Raw genomic sequence first — 25496 nt, 5'->3', positions numbered from 1 at the left:
GGTACTGAAAGGTCCACTTTAAAGAAAAGTCAGATGAGACAGGCACAGCTGGTATTTTGGGATGAAAAAGGGTACAGCAAAAAGAGAGAAAAATTAAGACAAAGCTGAAAGACAGAAGGATCAAGCGATACTTGACATATCTCTCTTCAGCACTTAATTCCCTTACGTTTTCTCTCTTGAGAGTGTTCTTAAGCTGGCCATAGATGCATAATATTTCGAATTAACATTCTTAGGAAAAATCGTTTTCTTCTAACATTTGCTTTTAGAATGAATGGACTTTACCGAACGAAAACCACACACACGGTTACAAAATTAGTTTGAGAAAATGTTTCATTTTCTTATCATTGTGGTCGAAAGCAAATGTGAATTTGACCGACTAATGATTACAAAAATGCACAAACTTTCTTAGAACATTATTTTCCTAATAATATTGATTCTAAATGTAACCCATCTATGGGCAGCATAACTCGCAACCTAGGACAGGCTCTAGACTTGGCGGAATTGTAAGTTGTTGAGAAATCTGGGCCCAGGCTGTACTGCCTGACAAGAATGCCTGGATTATAAAACTAGGTAAACAGGATAACAAAACCTTCAGCAGGTAAAACCATTCATATTCCACGGATTTCAATTTTTCTTGACTAATTGCTTGGAGGTCAACTTTATTTCTTGACAATCTGCACAGATCTCCATATTATATATATGTTTTAAAACACAAACTTCTGTTCATTATTAAAAATGTTTATTACAATATTATAAGTATAGTTTAATGAGTTCATCGCTGATTGCAGATGGAGTCAGGACTCCCAGGTCTGTGAAGAGCAGTGTAATTAGGGAAGGGGATGTATAGTCAATCCAGGGGTGCTCTTTCATCAGGTCCTTTTTCTGCTGCTGCGTATCTGCTTTGTACTACAAAAAAACAAAACAATAACATAGTAGATTTTTATATGTTGTCATCCTAAAATGCCAGTTTATTTTCAGATATAAGGCCTATACCAAGAAATAAGCACACACATTCTATATTAAAACACAGAGGACATATCAGGTCATATCACAAGCATGTCTGAATATGTCAGATCACCCCATCTGTCAGAGAACTCCATGTACTTAGCATGCGTTTAGAAGAGAATTAAATGTGCTCAGATCCCCCAGACAGAATTTCCCTAAATAATACATATAGGGCCAGATTCATGAAGACTTATGATGGGCATATCAGTAGATACGCCGTCGTAAGTCCGAATCCCCGCCGTCGTATATTTAAGAGTATTCTCAAACTGAGATACGCTTATATATTGCAAAGATACGACCGGCGTAAGTCTCCTACGCCGTCGTATCTTAGGTGCCTATTTACGCTGGCCGCTAGGGGCGTGTACGCTGATTTACGCCTAGAATATGTAAATCAGCTAGATACGCCTATTCACGAACGTACGCCCGGCCGTCGCAGGAAAGATACACTGTTTACGTAAGGCGTTTTCAGGTGTAAAGATAAACCACCAAAAATATGGCGCAGCCAATGTTAAGTATGGACATCGAGACCGCGTCAAATTTTTCACGGTTTACGTTGTTTGTGTAAGTCGTCCGTGAATGGGGCTGGGCGTAAGTTACGTTCACGTGGAAACCAATGAGTCTTTGCAGCGTAATTTGGAGCATGCGCACTGGGATACGTCCACAGACGGCGCATGCACCGTTAGTAAAAAACATCATTTTCGTGGGGTCACAATGAATTTACATACAACACGCCCACATCTTACACATTTGAATTAGGCAGGATTACGCCAGCCCAGTTACACTACGCCGCCGTAAGTTAGAGCACAACTTCTTTGTGAATACAGGACCTGCTGCTCTAACTTACGGCGGCGTAGTGTATCTGAGATGCGCTACGCCCGCCGAAATCTATATCCAATATGTTTAATGTGCCCTTATCAGTGGATGATGTCCCTAGTAGAAGGCTTAATGTGCATAAAGTAGTTGTAAAGGTTGAAAGTTTGTTTTTACCCCACAATAACCCCCATGTAGTTCCAAAACATCTGGGGTGTCAAGGTTCACCATCACTGGAATAGTAAAACTTTCAACATTGGCCAACTGTGCCGTAACTGTGAAGGATGTATGGCTTTGTAGCATTTGAAATGGTTAGGGATGGCAAACTCATCTGTACTTGTATGATAATCCATGACTTTTTTTTTTTTTTTTTTTTTTTAAGGTGGGTACCTTTCCCAGCCCATAGGTAAAAGAAAGTTGCATGGTGTGGTCAGAAAATTAGGAGAGGCATTACATGGTAACACGTTTGTTTTCATGACAGGCCTGATTTTAAAGCATCTCTCATTTATTTTTTTACTGAACTGAGACACAGCCAACACTTACATAAAGCGGTGTGGGTGTTACTTATAGGTACAACACTTGCATGCTCCTTTTGATGCAAACACTTAGACTCCGTTCACACTGCCACAACATGAAAGTCGTGCGACTTACAGTGCAACTTTGCCAGGCATAGAAGTCGCCTTGAAGTAATACAGGAACCTTTTCTAAAGACGGAATGATATCAGTAGTGCTAATTAAGACAGCTCTCATTGACTAAAATGGGATTTCACGCATCACGGATCCCAAGTTGCAGCAGTGTAAACAAAGCCATATAGATAGATACTGGAAGGGCATAAAAGTCTGACGTTATGGAATACGTTTAATCTTTAGTACATCTGCCAGATGGTTTCCCAGCAGGTTATGGTGCCCCATTTATCAGAGGGGAGTGATTGATGTGTAGAGTTTCAGTTGCAAATGTGTAAATTTATAGTATGGCCTTTAACTGAAAGTTTACCCATTAACAAAACCAAATAAGAGCAGTGAATTTTCACCTCTCTTTACATACTTGACTTCTAGATGCATTCTGTCTTTATTTTTTTCAGAATGCACACTACACAGAACACCCCCACCTCCTCCAGTGTCTGTGGGTTATTGTAACACCTTTGTTTATACATGGGAACCCCAACTAGCATTCATATATGGTTTGAGCATGCATTGAAAGACAGGGGTCGGCACTATTATATGGAGATCTATTAATTTGTATCGTTGTAAAATCTTTGCATAGTTTACAGAAATTACAAAAAAAAGTTTTATTACCGATCATAAGTCTATATAGTCTAATCTGTGAGTGAGAGTGTGTATATATATATATATATATATATATATATATATATATATATATATATATATATATATATATATATATATATATATATTAGTGTAATATCCCCCCGTTTGCTTATTTTTTTAGGTGCGAGTTCTATTTTTTTGCCAACAAAAATTCCTCTTACCTTAAATTTGTCTGGGACATCTCTCTGATTTAGTGGAAACAGACGTACAAACTTGAAGCTTTCAGCTACCACATAGAATGGTTTATTCTGAGCTTTTGCACACACTGCCATCTGATTTGTACCAATCTGTATTATAAATATATAGAAATGATGTATAGGTTGGCAGCAATTTTTGAACAGATTGATTCAGACGTTCTTAAATATGGTCCTTTTTTGTTCAGCAGTATATTAAATGAACATATTTTGTCAGCTAGATAATGCAGATGACAGTAAAAAACATAAAATATAGCATTCTGTAAGTTTAAAGCCCGAGTGAAGTTTCATCAATTATTGTAGAGCAGTCAGGCTCCATAAAACAGTAATAGCGGGCTTATTTTTTATTTTTAACAGTCATATTTGTTGTATAAAAGGGTTGAAATACCCTGTGCTGGCAGCATTATAGAAAGTCTGAGCACTGCTTAACACAAAGCACTGTGGTCTGGATCTCAACACATCCCCGTGCAGTGCTCTAATATAAAGTGCTGCTCAAGGAGTATGTCTGACTCTATTTTCACCCTTGCTGCAGAAAATGGGAATGTTAAATATAAAAACAAGCCCTTAAGTAATACTGTTTATGCATTTTGGTTCATCATAATAATATTTGGTGAAGCCTCAATTGGGCTTTAAAGTCACAATGAGGGAAGAAGCTTTACTTGCCATCAAAGGCTCTACACAAAAACGGATACATGACAGTCCAGGTTTATTGTATCTGAGGAAAACACACAAACAGTGTGAAAAGTCGACAAAAAAGGTACACAGAGACATGACAATACCCAAGTATAGTTACTAAGGTAACCAGTAGCGACAGCAAAATGAAGACAAGCTACAGAACATCTAGACCTTGAAAGATTTGAGACTTTATGTAAAATTTTTAAATTATTGCAAGTTCTCTCAGCTGAAGACAAGCAAATCCTGGGATACAGTTCAAGTAACACTGCACTTGTTAATGCAGTTCTCAAACAAGAGAAACATGCATTTCTGCCATTAGAGGGTACTGCAGGGGAAAGGCTCCAGTTTAGTTTGCTCATGGGCTCCATTTTATACCTCCTACAGTTGGGATACAGTAGAGGATTGTTTCTGTCCCATCAGGGCTTAAAGGGGTTTTTAAAAATAACAAACATACCATACTTAAAGCCACTATGCAGTTCGTTTTGCACAGAGTGGCCCTGATCCTCGTCTTCTTGGGGCCCTCAGCGCCTGTCTCGGCAACTCCCAGCAAGAGTTAACCCCCCCCCCCCCTCTGGAAAACGCTCTCCCAAGGGGGTTAGCTTGCAGGCACGCTCCCATGTGATGCACTGGGCGGCCATGGCCACCGAGTGTATCACTCAGCCCGGCACGTCATTGATTTGATTGACAGCAGCGGGAACCAATGGCTGTGCTGCTATCAATCATCCAATGAAGAGCTGGGGGAAAGCAATGCGGGATCGCGCCCACAGGGATTTGGGGCTCAGGTAAGTAAAACGGGGGCTCAGGGGGCCAGAGAGTGCAAGATGTTTTTTCACCTTAATGCATAGGATGCATCAAGGTGAAAAAAACAAAACAAAGCTTTACAACCCCTTTAATTGACAGATAAGATAGTAAATTTTGTTCCTGTGACCAAGTCCTGTCGTGACGAAACGTAGGGAGGCGGCGTTCTGATGTCACCGCGCATTTTCTCTACCCGGATACGGGCTGTGTGTTCCTAAGCTGGCCGGCTTTATTTTATATGCTCTGCATTTCTGGACAATTGTAAGTGCAATTCCACTTGTTTTTACCTAATAAATTAAGGTTTTACACTATGTGAGCCCCTTTTATTTTACATACCCTCGGATGGCATATCGGGAGTCACTCACCCATACCAAGGATACAGGCTATCAGCATTTGGGTTTCCTCTCGGATATCATCGTTTCATGTCTCTTACCAGGCTGTTTTTGATCTCTTATAATTTAGAGATCGTCTCCATTCGGTAAGAGGCTTTATATGACTGTGGTGGAGGTTCTTTCCTTTCAAGCACTTTTCTCGTGTGGATTCGCTGTATACACTTGGGAGATTGTTTATATGGATTTTGCCTTTCTGGCGGACTGATCATTTTTATGACCATTATTTATTTGAACATTCACGCGTTTTATACTTCACTCAATTTTTGTGTTGCTTTACATATCTAGCGCGATCTCCCCCCTTTTTTGCAAGATGGTAAATCTGTCAGGGTTTACTTCCTCTTTAAATTCATGGTTAATACTCAAAGCAAACTCACCCACCCATCTCTTCATGCTTTATTTTGCCGAGAAATAACTGTGAAGAACAACGCGCTCTAGCATTTCTCGCTGTGGCCATCTTGAGTAAGGGCAAATGATTCAAATAGCATTTACTTCCTGGAATCTATGTGCCCTTAGGCCAGGCATGCAGGCAGATGTGCTTAGCTGAGAAAGAACCACCTCCAGGTTAAAGTAAAAAAAAAAAAAAAGGAAGAAGAACATGCCAAGACGACTCCTGGGATGTATGGCTATTTTTGCTTAGGCCAGAAACAAGGAAGCAACTTAGTTGTGGATAGAGTGCAGATGGATTAGAATGCTTGACAGTTTTCATTGCGGTTTGTGACCCCGATAAGGAGATTTATCCTCTCTATTTGTCCTGCTTACCATTATCATTGAAAGTGTAAGTAAATATATATTTTAGGTTGTCCCCAGAAAAGTAATAGAGGGGAAATCTTCTAACGGGGACTCTATAGTTCTGGTGACCTGGGGGTTCCCAAGGATTTCCCATAATTTGCAGGGATTTCCACGCACTTCTTTTGGCCATGGGCCAGGAAGTGAAGAGAAATCTCTGCAATAAGACATGGATGGCAAAATAAATCTGACAGGGGTTATAACCCTCTCTTCCTCTATCCAAAATTACTAGAAGTAAAAAGAACAAAAGGGTTTAAAACAAGTAAATATATTATACCTTCCTATATTTACTAATGCTAGCAACATAAGGATTACAAATAGTTAATACCGATTAAGAGAGAGTTTAGTTCTGCTTTAAAGTTAACACTTCATAAACGTGTAACAAAGTTCAATTAATTATTTGTACCTTATTAATAATTCCTCCGCTCTCCACGACTCCTTCAGCTCCTACAATCACCAGGTCTACCTTTTCCATGATGTAACTGGCAAAAACATAGTATGCAAGTGATTAATTCAGGAGTGTCAATTTATAAAGATTTTTTATCTATAATCTGTCCCAAACTTACCCAACTGCAGAATCCAGAATCACTGTGACTGGGACATTAATATTATGAAGCGCATCTGCCATCATTCTCCTGTAAGAGGAAAACTTTGATTACTAAAAATGATATTAAACATATGTAGAATTCCAGGGGTAGATGGCTGAATGTAGAAAATGGGGACTTTTTACGGAGATGTATAATACATGCTTCTTCTTGCAATAGATAAGTACCAAACATGTTATTGTTTCCGGCTTTATTGGCCCTGGGATTTCCCCCCAGCCCCAGAAGGGTTTCTGAGCTTCCCTGTAGTAAAATAATAAAAGAGAATATGCAGACTAGTGCTTACTATGTATTCATCAATACATAATAAAACAGCTGCTATTAACATGGGGGGGGGGGGGGGGCTTATTTACTAAAGGCAAATCCACTGTGCACTACAAGGAAGTGCAGTTGCTGTAGATCGGCGGGGGACATGCAAGGGAAACAAAAAAAAAATGCATTTTTGCTTGCACGTGATTGGATGATAGAAATCAGCAGAGCTTCCCCTAATTTCAGATCTATAGTGCAAAGTGGATTTGCCTTTATTACATAAACCCCATTGTCTTGCTTGGAGAAAAGGAGTTAGTATAGTGCAGATATCCACAGTGATCACACTGTCTATGTGCATTGGTGTGCCATTCAAAATCAAAGGCACTGCAACACTCATAGATCTATTTGTCAACTTGCATTGTGGAAATGCGCCATTTACATCACGTTATCTCAACACATAGGTATAAATCCGGCCAAAATGTTGTCATCTGTCATCAAGGTTTGTTGTAGAAGTTGTTGTCAAGAACAGGATCATTAAAAATAGAACATAAATTACCCTGAGAGGTCTGGCTGCGATTCTGTGACATAAACACTGAAGCGTTTGTTGGCGGCAGCAGCTTCTTCCAAAACCTTTAGGACCACCCTGGAGTAGGCATGGGTCAGAATTTTCTAGAAAAAAACAGAATTAAAATTATATATATTCTGTAAATTCTATAAGTGTCACCCATCAACTGTAACCAAATTCAAATCTTAGCATTTTTGTAGAGGCAGAGTACCAAAACAACCTGCTAACTAATCATAGTACAAGCCGGTTTTGTCTGTTTAACACAAACAAAACAATCATAAGGCTCCATTTATATTAGCGCGTCTCCAAAGCAACACGATTTCCAGTGCGACTGATGAGACTTTTGGTGCCACTGTGTTCCGATTTTACATTCTCTGGACCAAAGTCGCATTATAAAAACAAAATCACAAGTAGTGCAGAAACCTTTTCAAATCGCTGCACAACCATCTGAACAGGTGCCATTGCAAACAATAGGCTATGAATTGTCATGTCAAAGTTGCATGACACATTTTACAAGTGCGAATAGGCCCTAATGCCTAGTACACACTACAAGTTTTTAACGTTCAACCCAATGGGTTGAATAAAAAAAAAAAACACACACTGACAGCTCCGGTCAGAGCCACTGTACTAACCATCTAAAATTAGTGCAGCGATTTCCCCTGCTAAGCTGTTGTGTTCCGACAGGGGGACGGCCCTCCCGCCAGAACACTCCGCTCTCAGCGCTCTCTGCCATTGGCTGAGAGTGCCAATTGGGAAACAGTCGACTGCTGGTTTTACAGCATGTTTGTCCAGCTGAAGGTGACCATTAACTGGCGGAGATGAAAATAATTACATTCATACCCATCAATCATCAGATTCGTTTACCTATCTTACCCATTCCATCTATTTAATACCCTGGACTATAACTGCACACCAGCTCACTCATCATAATCTACCCATCCATGATAAGGTTTGGACTTTTGGACTATTGTTTGGTGCATATACTATATACCCAAGGGATATCCACCTATGCGCTGGCAGGCATGGCAAGCTATTGACTCTTCCCCGTATACCTCTGCATCTTGCTCTTATGCTTTTTAGGATTTGTTTTTATAATTGTGGACAAGCTCTCCGAACATACAAATACCTTTGCAGGTCCTGAAGAAGAGGTATATCTGAGAAACGCGTAGACCTGACCTGAAGGACACAGATTGCTTTCCTTTGTGATGCATCTAATGTCTATATGATTTAAACTGTTTTTATTAAAATTTAGTTTTTTTATTAAATGTATATGTTCTGTTGAATCGTACATAAGTGACATTAAGGGTATATTTAAAGCGGGGTTCCACCCGCAAATTTTTTTTTTTCTTAAAAAGTCAGTAGCTACTAACAAACAATGTAGCTGCTGACTTTTAATAAGAACACTTATCTGTCCTACTTGCCCGCGCTGATGTCCCCCCCAATGCAGGTCCTGCGCCGCCATTCACACTAAGGGAAACAGGCAGTGAAGCCGTAATTTCCTACTGCGCATGCGCGAGTCTTGCGCCGACTTGCGAATGGGCGGCTGCTCTCTGGGAACACACACAGTTCCCAGAAAGCAGCATGCCCCATTCACTAGGAGAAGATGAAGAAGAAGACGGACCGCGGCTACGGAAGAGTGAGATTACGGACTTCCGCATAGCAACAGGTATTTCGGGTGAGTATAAGTTTTTTTTTTATGATTTTTGGGCTACATTTTTTTTTTTTCCTGGGTGGAACTCCACTTTAAAGTCCCAAAGCCTCCCATACCTTTGCATTACTATACATATCAAGATTATACCCCCGAGTCACTCCACTAGTGTATGTGTAAAATCTATACTCTATAAAATGTGATTCCTTAATAATTAGTACATTTGAAAGAAAATATAAACTTATATTTTATTAAAAATTAAAAGCAAACCCATAACAACAGTTATAGCTGCAGTATAATGAAGGTAAGATAATAAAAAAAAAAAAAAAAAAAGAAGACTTTTTTGTAGAATCATGCAAGTCATGCCTACAAAATATAGACACGCTAACAATACTATTTACTCCATCTCTGTCATGGTACTTACAGATCCATCTTTTATAAATGGACAGCAGAGTTTGGTGATTTTATCTCTGGACAGAGAGATTCTCTTTAGGAAAAGTTCCCCACGCTCACTCATCATTTGTTTGCATAAAGCATAAGTCTGAAGAGGGAAAAAAGTACAATACCATTTTCAACAAAAATGTAAATAAAGTTATCAGTTTTCCACCTATTCATTTATAGGACACAAAGAATGCTAAACATAAACTGCAAAAAGGTTTACATAGAAGTAAAATTATCATATAATTTTATCAAGTACTGCTTTAGGCCAGGTTCACACTAGTGCGACACGACACTCCTACTTCGGATTCGACTTTGCCCTGCGACTTGAAGCCGACATATGTCCGACTTCTCAATGAACGGGGATCCGACTTGGATCCCCGCCAATACCAGGCACTGTGTTTGGTATGCATCTTGCGGGGGAACCTCCATGCCGAATTTTTAATAAAAAACCGGCATGGGTTCCCCCTCCGGGAGCATACCAGGCCCTTGGGTCTGGTATGGATTTAAAGGGGAACCCCCTACGCCGAAAAAAACTGCATGGGGTCCCCCCAAAATCCACACCAGACCCTTATCCGAGCACGCAGCCTGGCCAGTCAGGAAAGGGGGTGGGGACGAGCGAGCGCCCCCTCCTGAACCGTACCAGGCTGCATGCCCTTAACATGGAGGGGGGGTGCCCTGCAGCCCCCCCCCCCCACACCACCCTGTCCCCATGTTGAGGACAGGGCCTCTTCCCGACAACCCTGGCCGTTGGTTGTCAAGGTCTGTGGGCGGGGGGCTTATCGGAATCTGGGAGCCCCCTTTTATAAGAGGGCCCCCCAGATTCCGGCCCCCCACCCTATGTGAATGAATGAGTTTGGGGTACCCCACACACTACACAGGTTTTTAAAGTAATTTATTAGGCAGCTCCGGGGGTCTTCTTCCCACTCCAGGGGTCTCTTCTCCCGCGCCTTCTGCCGGGCTACTCCGCTATCTTCTCTTCTTCCGTGTTGACTCAACGATCTCTCCCACTGTAATGCCGTGTGCACGGTGCGCAGCAATTTATATAGGCATGGGGTGATGTCACCCGGTGACCCTGCCTTTTATGTCGTCACAACCCGGAGCATGATGGGACTGTGACGTCATAAGAGGCCTATATAAATCGTTGCGCATCGCACACACGGCATTACAGCGGGAGGAAGCGTTGTGTCAACAACGAACAAGAGAAGCGGGAAGAAGACTACGGAGAAGACCAGGCCGCCGCTAGTAAAAGAGCTGGAAGAAGATAGCGGAGGAGCCCGGCAGAAGGAAGAAGGCACCGGAGAGCGGGAGAAGAACCAGAGAGCGCGGAGATGACGCCGGAGAGCAGAAGAAGAGAGCGAAGAGTTGGAAGAAGACCCCCGAAGTCGGAAGAAGACCCCCGGAGCTACCTAATAAATGACTTTAAAAACCTTTGTAGTGTGTTTTTTTTTTTGACACCTTTTTCCTCCAGGTGAATGGGTAGGGGTACAATGTACCCCATACTCATTCACCTACGGTGGGGGGCCGGGATCTGGGGGCCCCTTACTAAAGGGGGCTCCCAGGTTCCGATAAGCCCCCCGCCCGCAGACCAACAACCAGGGTTGTCAGGAAGGGGCCCTGTCCCAAAGCACCCACCCCCCCCATGTTGAGGGCATGCAGCCTGGTACGGTTCAGGAGGGGGGGGGCGCTTGCTCGTCCCCACCCCCTTTCCGGACAGGCCGGGCTGCTTGCTTGGATAAGGGTCTGGTGTGGATTTTGGGGGGACCCCATGCCGTTTTTTCTGCATAGGGGTTCCCCTTTAAATCCATAACAGACCCAAGGGCCTGGTATGCTCTTGGAGGGGGAACCCATGCCGGTTTTTTATTTAAAATTTGGCAGAGCACAAGTCGCATGCCAAAGTCGGATCATGCAAGACAGCGTTCAGACTTTGATCCGACTTCAATGATATTCAATGGGCTGAAGTAGGATCAAAGGCAGATCAAAGTAGTACAGGGAGCGTTTTCAAAGTTGCTCCGACATGTGTCAGACCAGTTAAGACAGCTCCCATAAAGGAAACATTGATTTTCACACATCATGCGACATGAGCTCCCAATGTCGGAGCGTTTGTCGCACCAGTGTGAACCCGGCCTTAAAGCGGACATAGTCATTACATGATTACAAACCACAATGACTGGTACCTAATGTGGGCCAGAGCAATCAATGACAGTTAGGAATGAGAGCCATTAGCTGAACTTATGCCTCTTACACACGATCAGTTTTCCCGACAAGAAAAGTGTGATGTGAGCTTTTTGTCAGGAATTCCGACCGGGTGTATGCTCCATCACACTTTTTTTTGTCAGAATTCCTGCCAAGAAAAGATTGAGAGCAGTTTCTCTATTTTCGCGACAGGTCGTTTGTATGCAATTACGACGCCAAAAAAAACCCACACATGCTCAGAATCAAGCAGAAGAGCCGAACTGCCTGTTGAACTTCATTGATCTCGGCTCGTCGTACGTGTTGTAGGTCACTGCGTTCTTGACGTTCAGAATTTCAGCCAAGAATTGAGTGACCGTGTGTATGCAACACAAATTTGAGTCGTTTTCCTGCTGAAAAAAAACTGATCGTGTGTAGAGGGCATAAGTGTTGACTAGTGCCTCCCAGATGGGAGAACACTTTAAAAAATAAAAGGTAGAGCAAAGTTGAGAAGAAAACCTCTTAACTCCGTCCAATTACACACAGCAAACAAGCTTTACAAACTAGTCATGATGTAAATGGATATAATTATTGGGGCAGTAACTTTCAAAGCCAATCAGTTAAAGTTTAGTGTACAGTACTTGTGAACACTTACTGAATGCTCAAGCTCAGAAGTGAGAGTGATAAACCTCAAGAAGAGTTCTCCTCCAGAAGAAACAGCCACAGATGAATCCGCTTTAGAGAGGGTTTCGATTGCATTTTTCAGACTATCAATTAGCCCTTGAATAGTTTCACCTAAAAGTTGAATATCATCCAATGTTAAATAGTGCAAAGTAAACTAGTTAATGTACATTTTGTTTACTGTCATACCTGTTACCAGTAATAATGTATCAAAATACATGTTTCTGTTAACAATTGCTCTGTAATAATATCTGGTTGTCTACCCCTTGTTTGAAAGTTCACAATATCCAGTAGGAAACATTTTCAGATTTATACTCTAGAATAGACCCTTGGTACCCAGCATGCAACCTGTCTAGTGTTGGGCACAAAGTAAACAATACCCTCTGCTCCCTGCATTAGACGCATTCTAGAGCCAGGCACAGTGAAGTTGAAATGTAAAACAAAAGTGCAACATTTCAGAGCCAGACACACGGCAGCTGCATCTCAAAAGAGAACCAAGGCTGGGTTCACACTATTGCCAATTGGATGTGGGTTTGACCGCATGCAATTCGCATGTCAGGAGATTGCGACTGGCTCTCAATGGAGCCGGGTTCACACATCTCCGGAGTGAAATGCACAGGAGTCCTATGCGTCTTCTAGTCTGTTTCAGGTCCGAATTCAGCCTAAAAATTCGCACCAAAATCGGACCTGAAATGGTAAACCAGGATGCACCGGACCCTTGCTGTGAGCCGCTCCGTACAGCAGTGTGAACCCAGCCTAAAACGGACTACACCAGAACGGATCTGCTTCCTTGCTTGGCATGGTCCAAATTAAAAAGACAGAAGAGGATCAGTATGTATTTAGGAGGAATTGCAGCATTTAAAAAGGAAGAGGCTGAATTTACAATATTATTATTTCTGGATTAGGCAAATTATAATATAAGCACCATTATCCTTCTGTGAATGCTAAATTGTAGAGACGGTGGTATCGATTTACTATAGGCAAAGAGGCTACACACTTTACAAGGAAAGTTACACTTTGCAGGAGAATTTTTCCCAGAGCTTAGTGAATGAGGTGAAGCTCTGCTGAATCATCCAATCATGTGCAAGAAAAAATTTTTTTTTTTTCCTTGCATGCGATTGGGCAAATTGAAATTTCACCACATTCACTGAGCTTTGGGTACAGTTCCCTTGCAAAGTGAAAAGCCTGTTTGCCTTTGACAAATTAACCCCTTTATCTTATCTATTACTTTGACTGAAAATGAACACCATAGGTGCATCTCTTTGTCAGCATTAATGTTACTTTACACCCAATACTAAAAAAAAAAAAAAAAAAAAAAAAAAAAACTCTTTTGGAGATAGATAGATAGATAGATAGATAGATAGATAGATAGATAGATATACACACACACACATACAGTACAGACCAAAAGTTAATCAAGAGAATGCCAAGAGTGTGCAAAGCAGTAATCAAAGCAAAAGGTGGCTACTTTGAAGAACCTAAAATATGAAATATATTTTCAGTTGTTTCACACTTTTTTGTTATGTATAATTCCACATGTGTTAATTCATAGTTTTGATGCCTTCAGTGTGAATCTACAATTTTCATAGTCATGAAAATAAAGAAAAAACTCTTTGAATGAGAAGGTGTGTCCAAACACATATATATTTTGTCCCGATACCGATACTAGTATCGGTACCAATTCCGAGTATTTGCGGGAGTACTCGTACTCCCGCAAATACTCCCGATACCGATACAGAATACTTCCCCCCCCCCCCGCCGATGCATCCCGCCGCATCCCTGCTTGGTTAATACGGGCGGGGAACATTACAGCTTTCATTTGAATAGCTGTAGTATTTCCCGCCGCGCATAGACACTCCCCCTTGCTCGGGTGAACTGTTCAATCCCGAGGAAGGGGGAGTGTCTATACGCGGCATGAAAGACTACAGCTATTCAAATAAAAGCTGTAATGTTCCCCGCCCGTATTAACCAAGCGGCGGCACGGCAGCATGTACGGTAAGGGGGACATGTATATATACACACACTATATATATATATATATATATATATATATATATATATATATATATATATATATATATATATATATATATATATATACATATATATATATATATATATATATATATATATATACACACACACACACACACACACACACAAATACACTCACTTCTAGAATGAAAAAACAACAATGATAATTGTGTGCAGGACTAAGGATGAGCTCCGGCGTGTTCGCATAGAACACGTGCACAGCCCGCCAGGAAGTCGGCACGCGCGCTGCGATAATCACAGCCAGGCAGACATTTCCCGATCTCTGCAGCCGAGCATCGGACAATGTCTGCCTGGCTGTGATTAGCGCAGCGCGGGTGCCGACTTCCTGGCGGGCTCTGCACGTGTTCTATGCGAACACGCCGGAGCTCATCCTTATGCAGGACACAGTCATACCTTTATCTTTCTTCAGAAACTCCAGCAACGTTCTAATCGCAGCCACAGCAGTTGCAACATTGGGGTCTTCACGTAGCTGACATTTAAAATACTCAATTATTTCTGTAAGGAATAACAAAAATCTAAGAATCAATAAATGTGTACATAAATATATTTACATCACATGTGACCTCTGGGAGTTTTTCAGTCAGGCTTCAGGAGGTATGTAAACAGCCCACACCTATAGCAAGGGCTTTATTCGCCTTTGGTCAAAGCTGAAAAGTTTTTTTTCTTTGTACAGATGCTGCTTACCTGCATAGGCCATTTTTTGGTAAAGGTGAACAATGTCTTTAGAGATGAGCTCCAGTCGTTTTTGTGTTTAATAAAAGTCAACAGCTAAAAAAAAACTGTAGCTGCTGACTTTTATTAAACACACTCACCCAGGATCCAGCACTGTGCTCACCCGAGCCGTCGCTTCTCTCCTTCTCCTCTCCCCCGCATCTCAACTGTGGGCACCCGGCTGTAACACCTTGCAGATTCACAGCCAAATTCCCACTGGGCATGCCAAATGTGGTAGGGAAGGGGGAGTAATTAAAGCGAAACTCCCCTTTTGGGTGGAGCACCGCTTTAAAGCTGTCACCACCACAGATTCCAAGCAACCATCAGGTCCGCTCTCTCCTTAGTGACAGCAGGCATTGGACAGATTCTATAGCAGGCCATCTATTGGCTATGGATTCACCCACTGCCTGCTGTTAATTCCAAGTGGAGCAGTTTTGATGAGAAGCAAGTGTCTGACTCCCCATCAGGTTCTGTCCAACCAGCTTTAAAACCCCTTGGCCACTGCGCTGTCTGTGCGGCAGGTGGGGTGGCAGCGAGGGGGCTCTCCTGCCCTGAGAATGAAGTGTCTTTATGGCGCCTCTGGTCTTAGTGTACCTCTGCACCTGGTGTGGGCCCCAAATGTCACCTACATTGACATTTGCAGCTTGGAGGCACTTGGGATTCTAAAGATTGCCATAGACATTTAGCTTGGGTTCACACTTGTGTGTTGTAGAAACCACATGCGATTCACACCGCAATTCTGTGCGCATCACATGCGATGTCTGTTAGGTGCAATTTGAGCTATGCATTTTGTATAGCTCAAATCACATTTAATCTGTACCAGAATGGTGCAGGACCCTGTTTTTTTTATCCCCCCCTTAATTCGTATTGCATGGGCGTTTACACCCATGCAATGCTGGCAATTGCACTGTGTCTGGCAAGCTGTTGTTGGTGTCGTTAACCTAACTGTGACACCCTCAGCAGAGCACATGGACACGGAGATTGCTATGCAATGTGATGCGAGGAAATGCAGCAAATCTTGTGCGTTTCCTGCATTGCATCAGTGTGAACCAGGGCTCATTGTTAATTCTCCAGTGTGTAGTTATACAGTCCTATAGTATACTATGCAGCCACATTACCCTGATGGAGGCACAGAGACATTGCTGTGAGGAGTCCATGGGAGATTTACTAAAACTGGCGCAAACAGAATCTGGTGCAACTGTGCATAGTAGCCAATTAGCTTCTAACTTCAGCTTCTTCAATTAGGCTTTGACAATAAGCCACCCTTCACACCGGTGTGACCTGACATGCCATTTCACAGTTCCGAATCACATGACAAGTCGCACCCTATTGTCAGCAACAGAACTGTTCATATCGGTGCAACTCCGACTTTCTGGCGCTGCACCGACTTAAAAACAGGTTCCCGAGCATTTTTTTGGTGATTTCAGGTGCGACTTGCATAGACATCTGTGCATGAAGTCGCACCTCAAAACGCACTGACCTGCGGCTTTGAAATCATGCTACTTCAATTAAAGTAGCACAATTTCAAAGACACATTCAGTGTTAAGCTCTTGTTGACGCGACTTTGACCCCGACATCCCTGCACGACTTGCATACGACTTCTTTAACGGAAGTCAATGTAAGTCGCACCAAAAGTAGCGCAGGAACCTTTTTCTAAGCCGGAGCGACTTGATTCGTAACCGATTCGATTGGTTCCATTGCTGTTAGTGGTATGCGACTATGAACTCTTAAGTCACATGACAAGTTGCGGCAGTGGGAACTGGGGCTCAAACCTATTAGCTGATTGGTTATTTACCCCACCCCTTCATGTGTATGCAGCTTTCATCATCTGCTTTGTAGTGTATGGATGTTCTCTGCCATATGCCAACCTGCTGTACATGATCCCTTCTAGCTTTACAGCAGTCCAGTAATCTCCAAGGTCCGGTCCAGTCCAGTCAGCCCCCCCTGTCTGATCACACGTCCTGGTACCACCCTGATGTAGTAAAGTTGTCACCATGATTCTATCACTCTGTATTGGAAAGCTGCACTTCCGGTGTAATACCAATGTGGAGTCCCCCCAGCTCCGGGCAGGAGACATGTGGGGCACAGGGAAGAGTTACTCCCCTTACCGTTCTCGTCCATGACGGCTGTGTGTTTCGCCTGGAGGAGGCTGTCACTGCACCAGACACACGGCACTGGAAAGAGTTAACAGCAGCATGGCTCCCGGCTTCCTCTGACGTCATCAGTGAGGGACGGAAGTATGCTATGCTTTTATTGTTTGGAAGTGGTGACTTATTATGGCTTCAGGTGAGAGTCATCATCGTGTAGTGTTTCTGCTACATGTACATGTTAATAATAACACCGGGGGAGGGGGGCAGCTGGTATGTACATAGGAGGGGGTCTTCTCCGTACACATTGCACACATATGGGCGTCTGTTGTAAGGAGAACACACACTGACAGTCTGGGAGGATCAGGTCATCTCTGGTACTAATGATGTACATGGAGGGGGCTATCTAACACATCTTGCATGCTGGCCATACACACGACAATGTTCTGGTAGATTCAACCAGAGTCATGTCACACTACCGCCAAGTTTTCCATCGGCACCTCACATATGTTACAATCTGACCATACAATGTCTGCACAATCAGCTTCACACCGACCCATTATGTAATATGAGGACATACCTAAACTATTAGTCCTATCAAGGCACTAAATACTTGTTGGTAGATCTAATAGAGGTCTTACAATCGGATTATAACGTGTGGTGAGCCCAGGGGTTACTATACGCGTTACAATCTGACCATATAATTTCTTTACAATTAAAGTCCATGCAAAAACTAAAATCCCTGCATCTATAGCCATCAACATTCTAACACTAAACCCTCTAGCCCTGAAAAGAAAACTGATGGAAAACAGATGTCTCTGCAAGTGAAATCTGTGCGGTTTTCCCTTTCGCTTTCACACACCTATGGTGTAAATGAGCCCTAAAGGAGATTGTAGAGTCTTAAGGTAACCATACACTTCACTATCTGATTGTAAAATCTCTATCAAATCTTCTGTCAACTATGTAGTGCAAGGGCCTGCCTGATTTGATACAAGTTGAATGTATTGTTTAGGTCTGTCCTACCAACTACTATGTAGTGCAAGGGCCTGTCTAGCTACAAATAGGATAATTTAGGTAGGCCCTCTCATTACATAGTTTTATTAATTTCAAAGTTAAAGTGGAAGTCCATGCTAAAATCTCTGCATCTATAGCCACCAACATTTTAACCTCTCTAGCCCTTTAATGAAAAAACTCAGTATACATACCTTTTCTGCAGATGATATGACCCGATCTTCAGTTGCGGAAGCTCCGATCCCACACTGAGCTGTCAGACGCGGCTTCGCTGAGGAGGCAGGTGCAGAGAAGACATCCGACAACGGAAGCCCCATAGTAGCTAAGGATGAGCTCTGGCGTGTTCGTATAGAACACGTGCAGAGCCCCCCAAGAAGTGTGCACGGCGCTGTGCTAATCACAGCCAGGGAGACATTGTCCCGATGCTCAGCTGCAGGGATCGTGAAATGTCTCCCTGGCTGTTATTAGCGCAGCGCCGTGCACACTTCCTGGCGGGCTCTGCACATGTTCTATGCGAACACGCCAGAGCTCATCCTTAATAGTAGCTCTATGGGTGATGTCACTTACTATTAATTTCAAAGCCGTTGTCGGACTTGTCCTCAGCAGAGATTCTGCTGCTGGAGATCGGGTCGGATCGCTCGCAGAAAACCTTAGTGTTTGAATGTTGGTGGCTATAGATGCAGGGATTTAAGTTTTTGCATGTACTTCCACTTTAAATTTTAGAATTACCAAAACTATGTAATGAGAGGGCCTACCTAAATTATCCAATTTGTATCTAGACAGGCCCTTGCACTAAATAGTAGTTTGTTAGGACAGACCTAAACAATACATTCAACTTGTATTAAATCAGGCAGGCCGTTGCGCTACATCAGGGATCCTCAAACTGCGGCCCTCCAGCTGTTGCGGAACTACACATCCCATGAGGCATTGTAAAACTCTGACATTCACAGACATGACTAGGCATGATGGGAATTGTAGTTCCTGAACAACTGGAGGGCCATAGTTTGAAGACCCATGCGCTACATAGTTGATCTGATAGAGATTTTACAATCAGATAGTGTAGTGTATGGTTACCTTAAGACTGTACAATCTCCTTTAGGGCTCATTTACACCATAGGTGCGTGAAAGGGAAAACCACACAGATTTCACTTGCAGAGACATCAGTTTTCATGTGTGTAAGTTATGTGCTTTATTAACACCAATCTTGATGTCATGTCAGTTTTTTTCCCGTGCAGAAAATTACACACACGTTGCAGAAAAAATCCGCACAGTGTGGTGTGAACATTTCCCATAGAGAACAATTTTTTGTTGTTCCCCAGCAGAACATGGGCAGAAAACGGAAGTCTGCACCATGGTGTGAACAAGGCCTAAAGTGGAACTAAATTCATAAATTTAAAGCTGAACTAATCCCATTGATTTAACAGTTTAAAAAAAACAGTTACATTCCCAGCACATGCCGGGAATTCTAACTGCCACATTGGTTGTGCTCTCTACCAAACTGTCAAACCATCAAATGGCTGGTGTCATAACTGATCATATGTGCAGCATCATGGCAGTTGCAGATCAAACAGAAGCTAAGATGGCAGCTTCCTTGACTGAAAAGATTCGGAGGGTTTAGTTCTGCTTCAAGAACTCTCTGTAGAAATCCCTTTTAATTCAACTGCTAATAACCTATTGGCTGATTTGTACTTAAAGAGGAGGTCCAGCCTGGGTGATTTTTTTTTTTAAAATTCAGCAGCTACATATACTGCAGCTGCTGACTTTTAAATATTAGGGCACTTACCTGTCCAGGGAGCCGGCGATCTCGGCACCAAAGCCAATCTTCGGATCGACTCCCGGGTGCTGCCGCCGCCATTCTTGGTAAGGGAACCAGGCAGTGAAGCCTTTCGGCTGCACTTTTCAATTAGCCAGGTGGCGGGGGAAGGAGGAGGGGGGCTGAAATTCCAGGAGATCGGACTGCGGCCCGTCTCCCGAAAGTGGGGAAGGGGACCTGTCAAAAATGGGTCCCCATTCCCCCCCTTTCCCCTGAGAGGTGCCAAATGTGAGATCGGAGCGGGGGAGGAAGCGTATAAGCGGAAGTTCCACTTTTGGGTGGAACTCCGCTTTAGCACAACATTTCTGTTTTTGGAGGTAAAATGTTTTTTTTTTTTTGTATCACAAATTCCAAATCTATGCTTGTGTTATATGGAAAAACTGAAAACAAGTTGAAAAAAAAAAAACATATTTCCAATTACTACAAAGATATGGCAATAGTAATGTCTATTACCCAGGTATTGTATGGGTGTACTTATAAAAACTTCATCCTAGTTGTGATGTTATAATTATGAGTAATTTTGCTTTATGTATGTTATGCTTTGTGACCTTTGCAACATATTTTAATTACTTTATGGAAATCCCCACAAAAACGTTGTCCTCTAAAACAGTATTCATGTAAATGCTGGCAAAGTCGAATGTTACTAGGCTATTTTCTCTTATGTTGGATTTTCTTAATTCATAAGAATAGCATGCATCAGGAAAATACCACACTGTGGACACTAGATGGTGCTGACAATCATAGGAAATAAATATGTATTTCCTATGATCATCAGCAACAACTAATGGCCTTAATGCTGCAATTTTCTGAATCACACATTTAACAGTTTCACAGGACAAATAGCGCTGTAATTCTGTGATCAGCTGTGATTGGACACAGCTGATCACATGTGTAAAGAGCCTCATCATCAGCTCATTATCAAGATCAGTGATGTGATTCCTACCACATGCTGGGAATGTAAGGCTCTATTCACACCTGAGCGTAGTGCAGCGTAAGCTTCTGCAGTGCGTTATATTTTTTTTTTTAGTTGAACTTTTTGGAGCGGCACCATTCATTAGAATGGGCCTCCCTCTATTCCAAAGAAGCTCATATACCAAATCTTGTCACAGAGCCAAAAGCACTTTTTTGTTGCCCGCCAATCGCCAATTAAGAAATAATGACATCGCAAATGCGTTTAGTTTTTTTTATTTTTATTTTAATTTATTTTTTCATAAACACAAACAAAAAAAACAGTAAACGGAGGCAACATTGGAAGAGACATAGGGCCATATTCACATACATTTGCGGCCGTGTAACGTAACCCGTTTACGTTACACCGCCGCAAGTTTCCAGTTTTAGTGCCCAATCCACAGAGCACTTACCTGGAAACTTGCGGCGGTGTATCGTAAATACGTCCAGCGCAAGGCGGGCCAATTCAAATGGGCGTGTGCCATTTAAATTAGGCGCGCTCCCGGGCCGGACCTACTGCGCATGCTCCGTTTCGCAATTCCCGTCGTGCTTTGTGCGCAGTGACGTCATTTTTTCGAACGGCGACGCGCAATTCCGTATTCCCGGACGGCTTACGCAAACGACGTTCATTTTTAAATTTCGCCGCGGGAACGACGGCCATACTTTATACAGCAATGCGATTGCTGTGTAAAGTTAAGGCAGGTCAAATAACGACTAACTTTGCGACGGGAAACTAGACTAGCGGCGACGTAGCGAACGCGAAAATCCGTCGTGAATCGCCGTAACTCCTAATTTGCATACCCGACGCTGGTTTACGACGCGAACTCCCCCCAGCGGCGGCCGCGGTACTGCATCCTAAGATCCGACAGTGTGAAACAATTACACCTGTCGGATCTAAGGGATATCTATGCGTAACTGATTCTATGAATCAGTCGCATAGATAGAAACAGAGATACGACGGCGTATCGGGAGATACGCCGTCGTATCTCTTTTGTGAATCTGGCCCATAGTTAGAAAATGCAGTCAGTATGCCTACATAAAGCATGAAAGAGCCGAAACCCGAGTAACCCGCACACTCCCAAGGACAATATTGGTGGAGGGGGAGCAGGGGGAGAATTCCAGTAATAAGATTTCTAGAAATTATAGGTGCCAAGAACCCCCCAGAAAGAAGATCCACACTCTCACACACATTCACACTCCCAAAATATACCCATCAGCGCCACAATCCCCTGCTTAACTAACAAAAGAGAGTTAGAACCCCAATAATAGCTAGCCCAGACACTGTTTACAAACTATTCTATGGCATAGGAGACATTTCAGGTACGTTGTGAGGACAAGACTTTGCCCCAGAATGACTCTAACCATGGTTGCCAATGCGTTCCAAATTTTGATGAAATTCTGTAATAATTTTTTTCATATTCGTTTCCCAGATACAAGTCACTCAGGTGTGAATGGAGCCCAACTCTTTTTTGAAACTGGTAATTTGATGGGTTTAGTACCACAAAAAAACAAAAAACTGTTTAAACTGGATCCCATCAACCCCACTTATACTTACCTGAGCCTGATTTCAACCCAGCTCTGTGCCCAAGAGCAGTAGCTCACTCTGCTTTCTCCCTCCTCACAGTGCATATTAATAGTAGCGCCTGTGACGGGGCAGGGCCAAGCTGCACTGTCTGTGTCTATAGACGCAGGCAGCATTGCTCATAATCGAGTCGGCACAAGTGCTCCAATAGGAAGCAGCTTCTTATGGGGGCATTCGCTAAAGTGGTGGAGCTAGGAGCCAAAACCATTGCACAGAGCAGGTAAGTATAACATTTTTGCCATTGGAAAAAAAATAAGTTTACAATCACTTTAATGTCTCACATTTTTGTAGGATTCTCACATGTTCAAATATATTATCTCTATCTTTTTCGATATACAGCTAAATAAAAGTTTTATTTCAGTTTATTATTGCTGGTTTTGGATTGATACAAATACATATATCGGGTTTGTAAAAGCTTCTGTAAGAAATAAATGAAGCTGATCTCTGGTTGTGGTTTTAGGACAGCCTACTTCTTAGTATCCTCTAGATGGCACCATTTAGCAAGAATTTCAGCAAGCCTGGTAAAATTGGAATGTAATGTTTGAACTGACGTATTCATTCTAGTTTTACAGCAAAGAAGTATTAGTGCTTCTGTCAATGTATTTTTTTTACTTTCAATCTTTTTTTCTTGAAAATACTGCAGAATACAGCATATCAAAAAGGACAAAGGCCAGAGCCCTGGCCACAGCATAAGAACATGAGCATAATATAATAAATGTTACAAAAGATCAGAACTTAAAGGGGTTGTAAAGGTACAATTATTTTTTTCCTAAATAGCTTCCTTTTCCTTAGTGCAGTCCTCCTTCACTTACCTCATCTTTCGATTTTGCTTTTAATTTCTTTTGAGAGAATCCTCACTTTCTGTTCTTCTGTCTGTAACTCCACACAGTAATGCGAGGCTTTCTCCCTGGTGTGGAGTGTCATGCCCGCCCCCTCCCTTGGACTACTGGAGAGTCAGGACGCCCACTAACACATGGCTCCTTTCTCTATCTGCAACGTAGAGAGCGTCCTGACTCTCTTGTAGTCCAAGAGAAGGGGCGAGCACGACACTCCACACCAGGGAGAAAGCCTTGCATTACTGTGTGGAGTTACAGACAGAAGAACAGGAAGTGAGGATTTCTCAGAAGAAATAAGGACATTTAAAAGCAAAATGGAAGGATGAGGTAAGTGAAGGAGGACTGCACTCAAAGGCAAAGGAAGCTATTTAGGAAAAAAAATTGTACCTTTTACAACCCCTTTAAGCTACACATAGGGGGTTATTTACTAAAGGCAAATCCACTTTGCACTACAAGTGCACTTGGAAGTGCAGTCGCTGTAGATCCAAGGGGGACATCCAAGGAAAATACAAAACAGCATTTTAGCTTGCACATGATTGGGTGATAAAATCAGCAGAGCTTCCCCTCATTTCAGATCTTCCCCTCTGATCTACAGCAACTGCACTTCCAAGTGCAAAGTGGATTTTCCCTTCATAAATAATCCTCATAGCCTCACTGGTAGAGTTTGTGCCATATACCGTAGTACACAGAAAAGTGCTTAACATGACAATAAATCAAGGAAGTACCCAAACATTCCCAGAGACCAGAGAGAGACCGGTGGTGCCCATTAAGAAAAGATACAAAATTGGAAAAATTTCTTCTGCCAGCTTTTTTAACACTGTTAGTATCCCAATGGGGAGATATCCCCCTCACTACTTGTTCCAGCGAAATGACCGGATGTGAGGGGAAATGTCCCAAACGTAAATCACAAGTTTCAGTTCTGATTTGCCAACCCGTACCTGTTATTGCATTTAAAGAAATGTCCGCACAGTAACACCAGAGGAAATTATGGGAAATTTCCCCATTTGGGATATGGATATCATTTAAAATAAAGGTTCTACCTCTTCCGTATTCTTCTGAATAATACAAAGTGTTTGTTTGGAGTGGAGTTCTGCTTCAAATAGGAATGAATTGTGCTAAAAAGAAATTGATATCTGACTTAATTTGCATGTAACCATTGTGTTCATTCTTGTTATAGATGATGAAGTTAATCTTTTAGTTGTTGTCGTTGATGTGAACCCCATATGGTGGGGAAAGCAAGCACTCAATCAGTCTGCTGTAAGTACATAGGAATATATAGTAGGGAGTCCTGAAATTTAAATCTATGAGTATTTTCAACCAACCTTTACATCTTTGGTTTAATAGGTAACACTTCCAAAATGCATGGATGCAGTCATGGTGATGGGAAATTCCCATTTATTTATGGGTCGTAACAACAAACTTGCTGTGATTGCCAGTCATTTACAAGAAAGGTATGAGAGTTTTATTTCATCACACGCATTCAGATTGTACCTGTCTTCAATTCAAAGATATCAGAACAATGAAAGATTAATGACTGCTAGAATACTGCAAATCATTTTAAAGTGGAATTCTGGCTTTACACTTAACTAACCTTAAAACTGTCCCCTCTCCTTCACCTATGCTGACTAATCCTGTGTAAAAAAAAAAAAGTATATACTTAACTGATTTCAACCGGCTCTGGTCCGGTAACACGATCTCCCCTGTGTCAGTCAGTGGTGGCTGCAGGGGAGAGGAGAGAGCGCTATGACAGCGGCTAGTAAAGCCTGGAGCAGTGACATCTCCAGTTAATTCCAAGGGCTTCATATATTTATTCACTGCCACTGTACATCTTTTTTTACACAGGTTAGTTAGCATATGTTTTGGGGGGGGGTCGTTTTAGGGCTTAGGTGTATAGTGGGTAGGAATTCCAGTTGATTTAATGTAGTATTAAATCTGAAGCGATTTTAGGGATGTGTTTTTATTGATGTGCACAGTGTAGGAAGATACAACGCTAGTCACTGCATGCAAGGGTGATTCCCTAGGACGCTGCCAGAGAAAACAGCCACCTTGACACAGAAAACCTGGGGCAGCAGTCATGGCACCAGCTTAAAGCTGAGTTCCACCCACTTT

General features: G+C 42.4%; 2 protein-coding genes across 3 annotated transcripts in view; one reads left to right on the top strand and one right to left on the bottom strand.

The window, feature by feature from the left end:
- Positions 1–720: 720 nt before the first annotated feature.
- Positions 721–17347, bottom strand: EIF2B1 (eukaryotic translation initiation factor 2B subunit alpha). Of its 2 annotated transcripts, none has more exons than XM_040347272.1 (9): positions 17152–17347; positions 14793–14894; positions 12319–12458; positions 9478–9594; positions 7397–7509; positions 6556–6624; positions 6396–6471; positions 3306–3431; positions 721–906 (listed from the first exon to the last, which is right to left on the bottom strand). In XM_040347272.1, exons 1-9 carry the CDS (start codon positions 17330–17332, stop codon positions 751–753), a joined length of 1080 nt encoding a protein of 359 aa, XP_040203206.1. In that variant the 5' UTR covers positions 17333–17347; the 3' UTR covers positions 721–750. The 2 variants fall into 2 exon arrangements, with proteins under 2 accessions (XP_040203206.1, XP_040203207.1); XM_040347273.1 differs by having other exon boundaries at positions 723–906; positions 17219–17308.
- The window catches only part of GTF2H3 (general transcription factor IIH subunit 3), a 34212-nt gene continuing 26036 nt past the window's right edge, over positions 17321–25496 (top strand). Inside the window, exons 1-3 of the mRNA XM_040347274.1 lie at positions 17321–17396; positions 24565–24644; positions 24732–24838. Of these exons, the coding sequence (XP_040203208.1) occupies positions 17387–17396; positions 24565–24644; positions 24732–24838 (197 nt within the window). The 5' untranslated portion in view covers positions 17321–17386. The remainder of the gene's footprint in view (positions 17397–24564; positions 24645–24731; positions 24839–25496) is intronic.

Source organism: Rana temporaria, chromosome 1 (genome assembly GCF_905171775.1).
Source record: "Rana temporaria chromosome 1, aRanTem1.1, whole genome shotgun sequence".
In the NCBI taxonomy this organism is placed as follows: Eukaryota; Metazoa; Chordata; class Amphibia; order Anura; family Ranidae; genus Rana; species Rana temporaria.
Note: the sequence above shows the minus strand (reverse complement) of the source record. Positions and strands in the feature narration are given on the sequence as shown.

Bases quoted from the DNA above. Each gene is read 5' to 3' on its own strand.
- EIF2B1 (XM_040347272.1), bottom strand. From the start codon at position 17,332: ATGACGTCAGAGGAAGCCGGGAGCCATGCTGCTGTTAACTCTTTCCAG. The intron at 14,895-17,151 runs GTATTACACCGG...TATTCCTTACAG, and splicing joins GCTGGGGGGACTCCACATTG to AAATAATTGAGTATTTTAAA. The intron at 7,510-9,477 runs GTAAGTACCATG...GTTTTTTTCTAG, and splicing joins CATTTATAAAAGATGGATCT to AAAATTCTGACCCATGCCTA.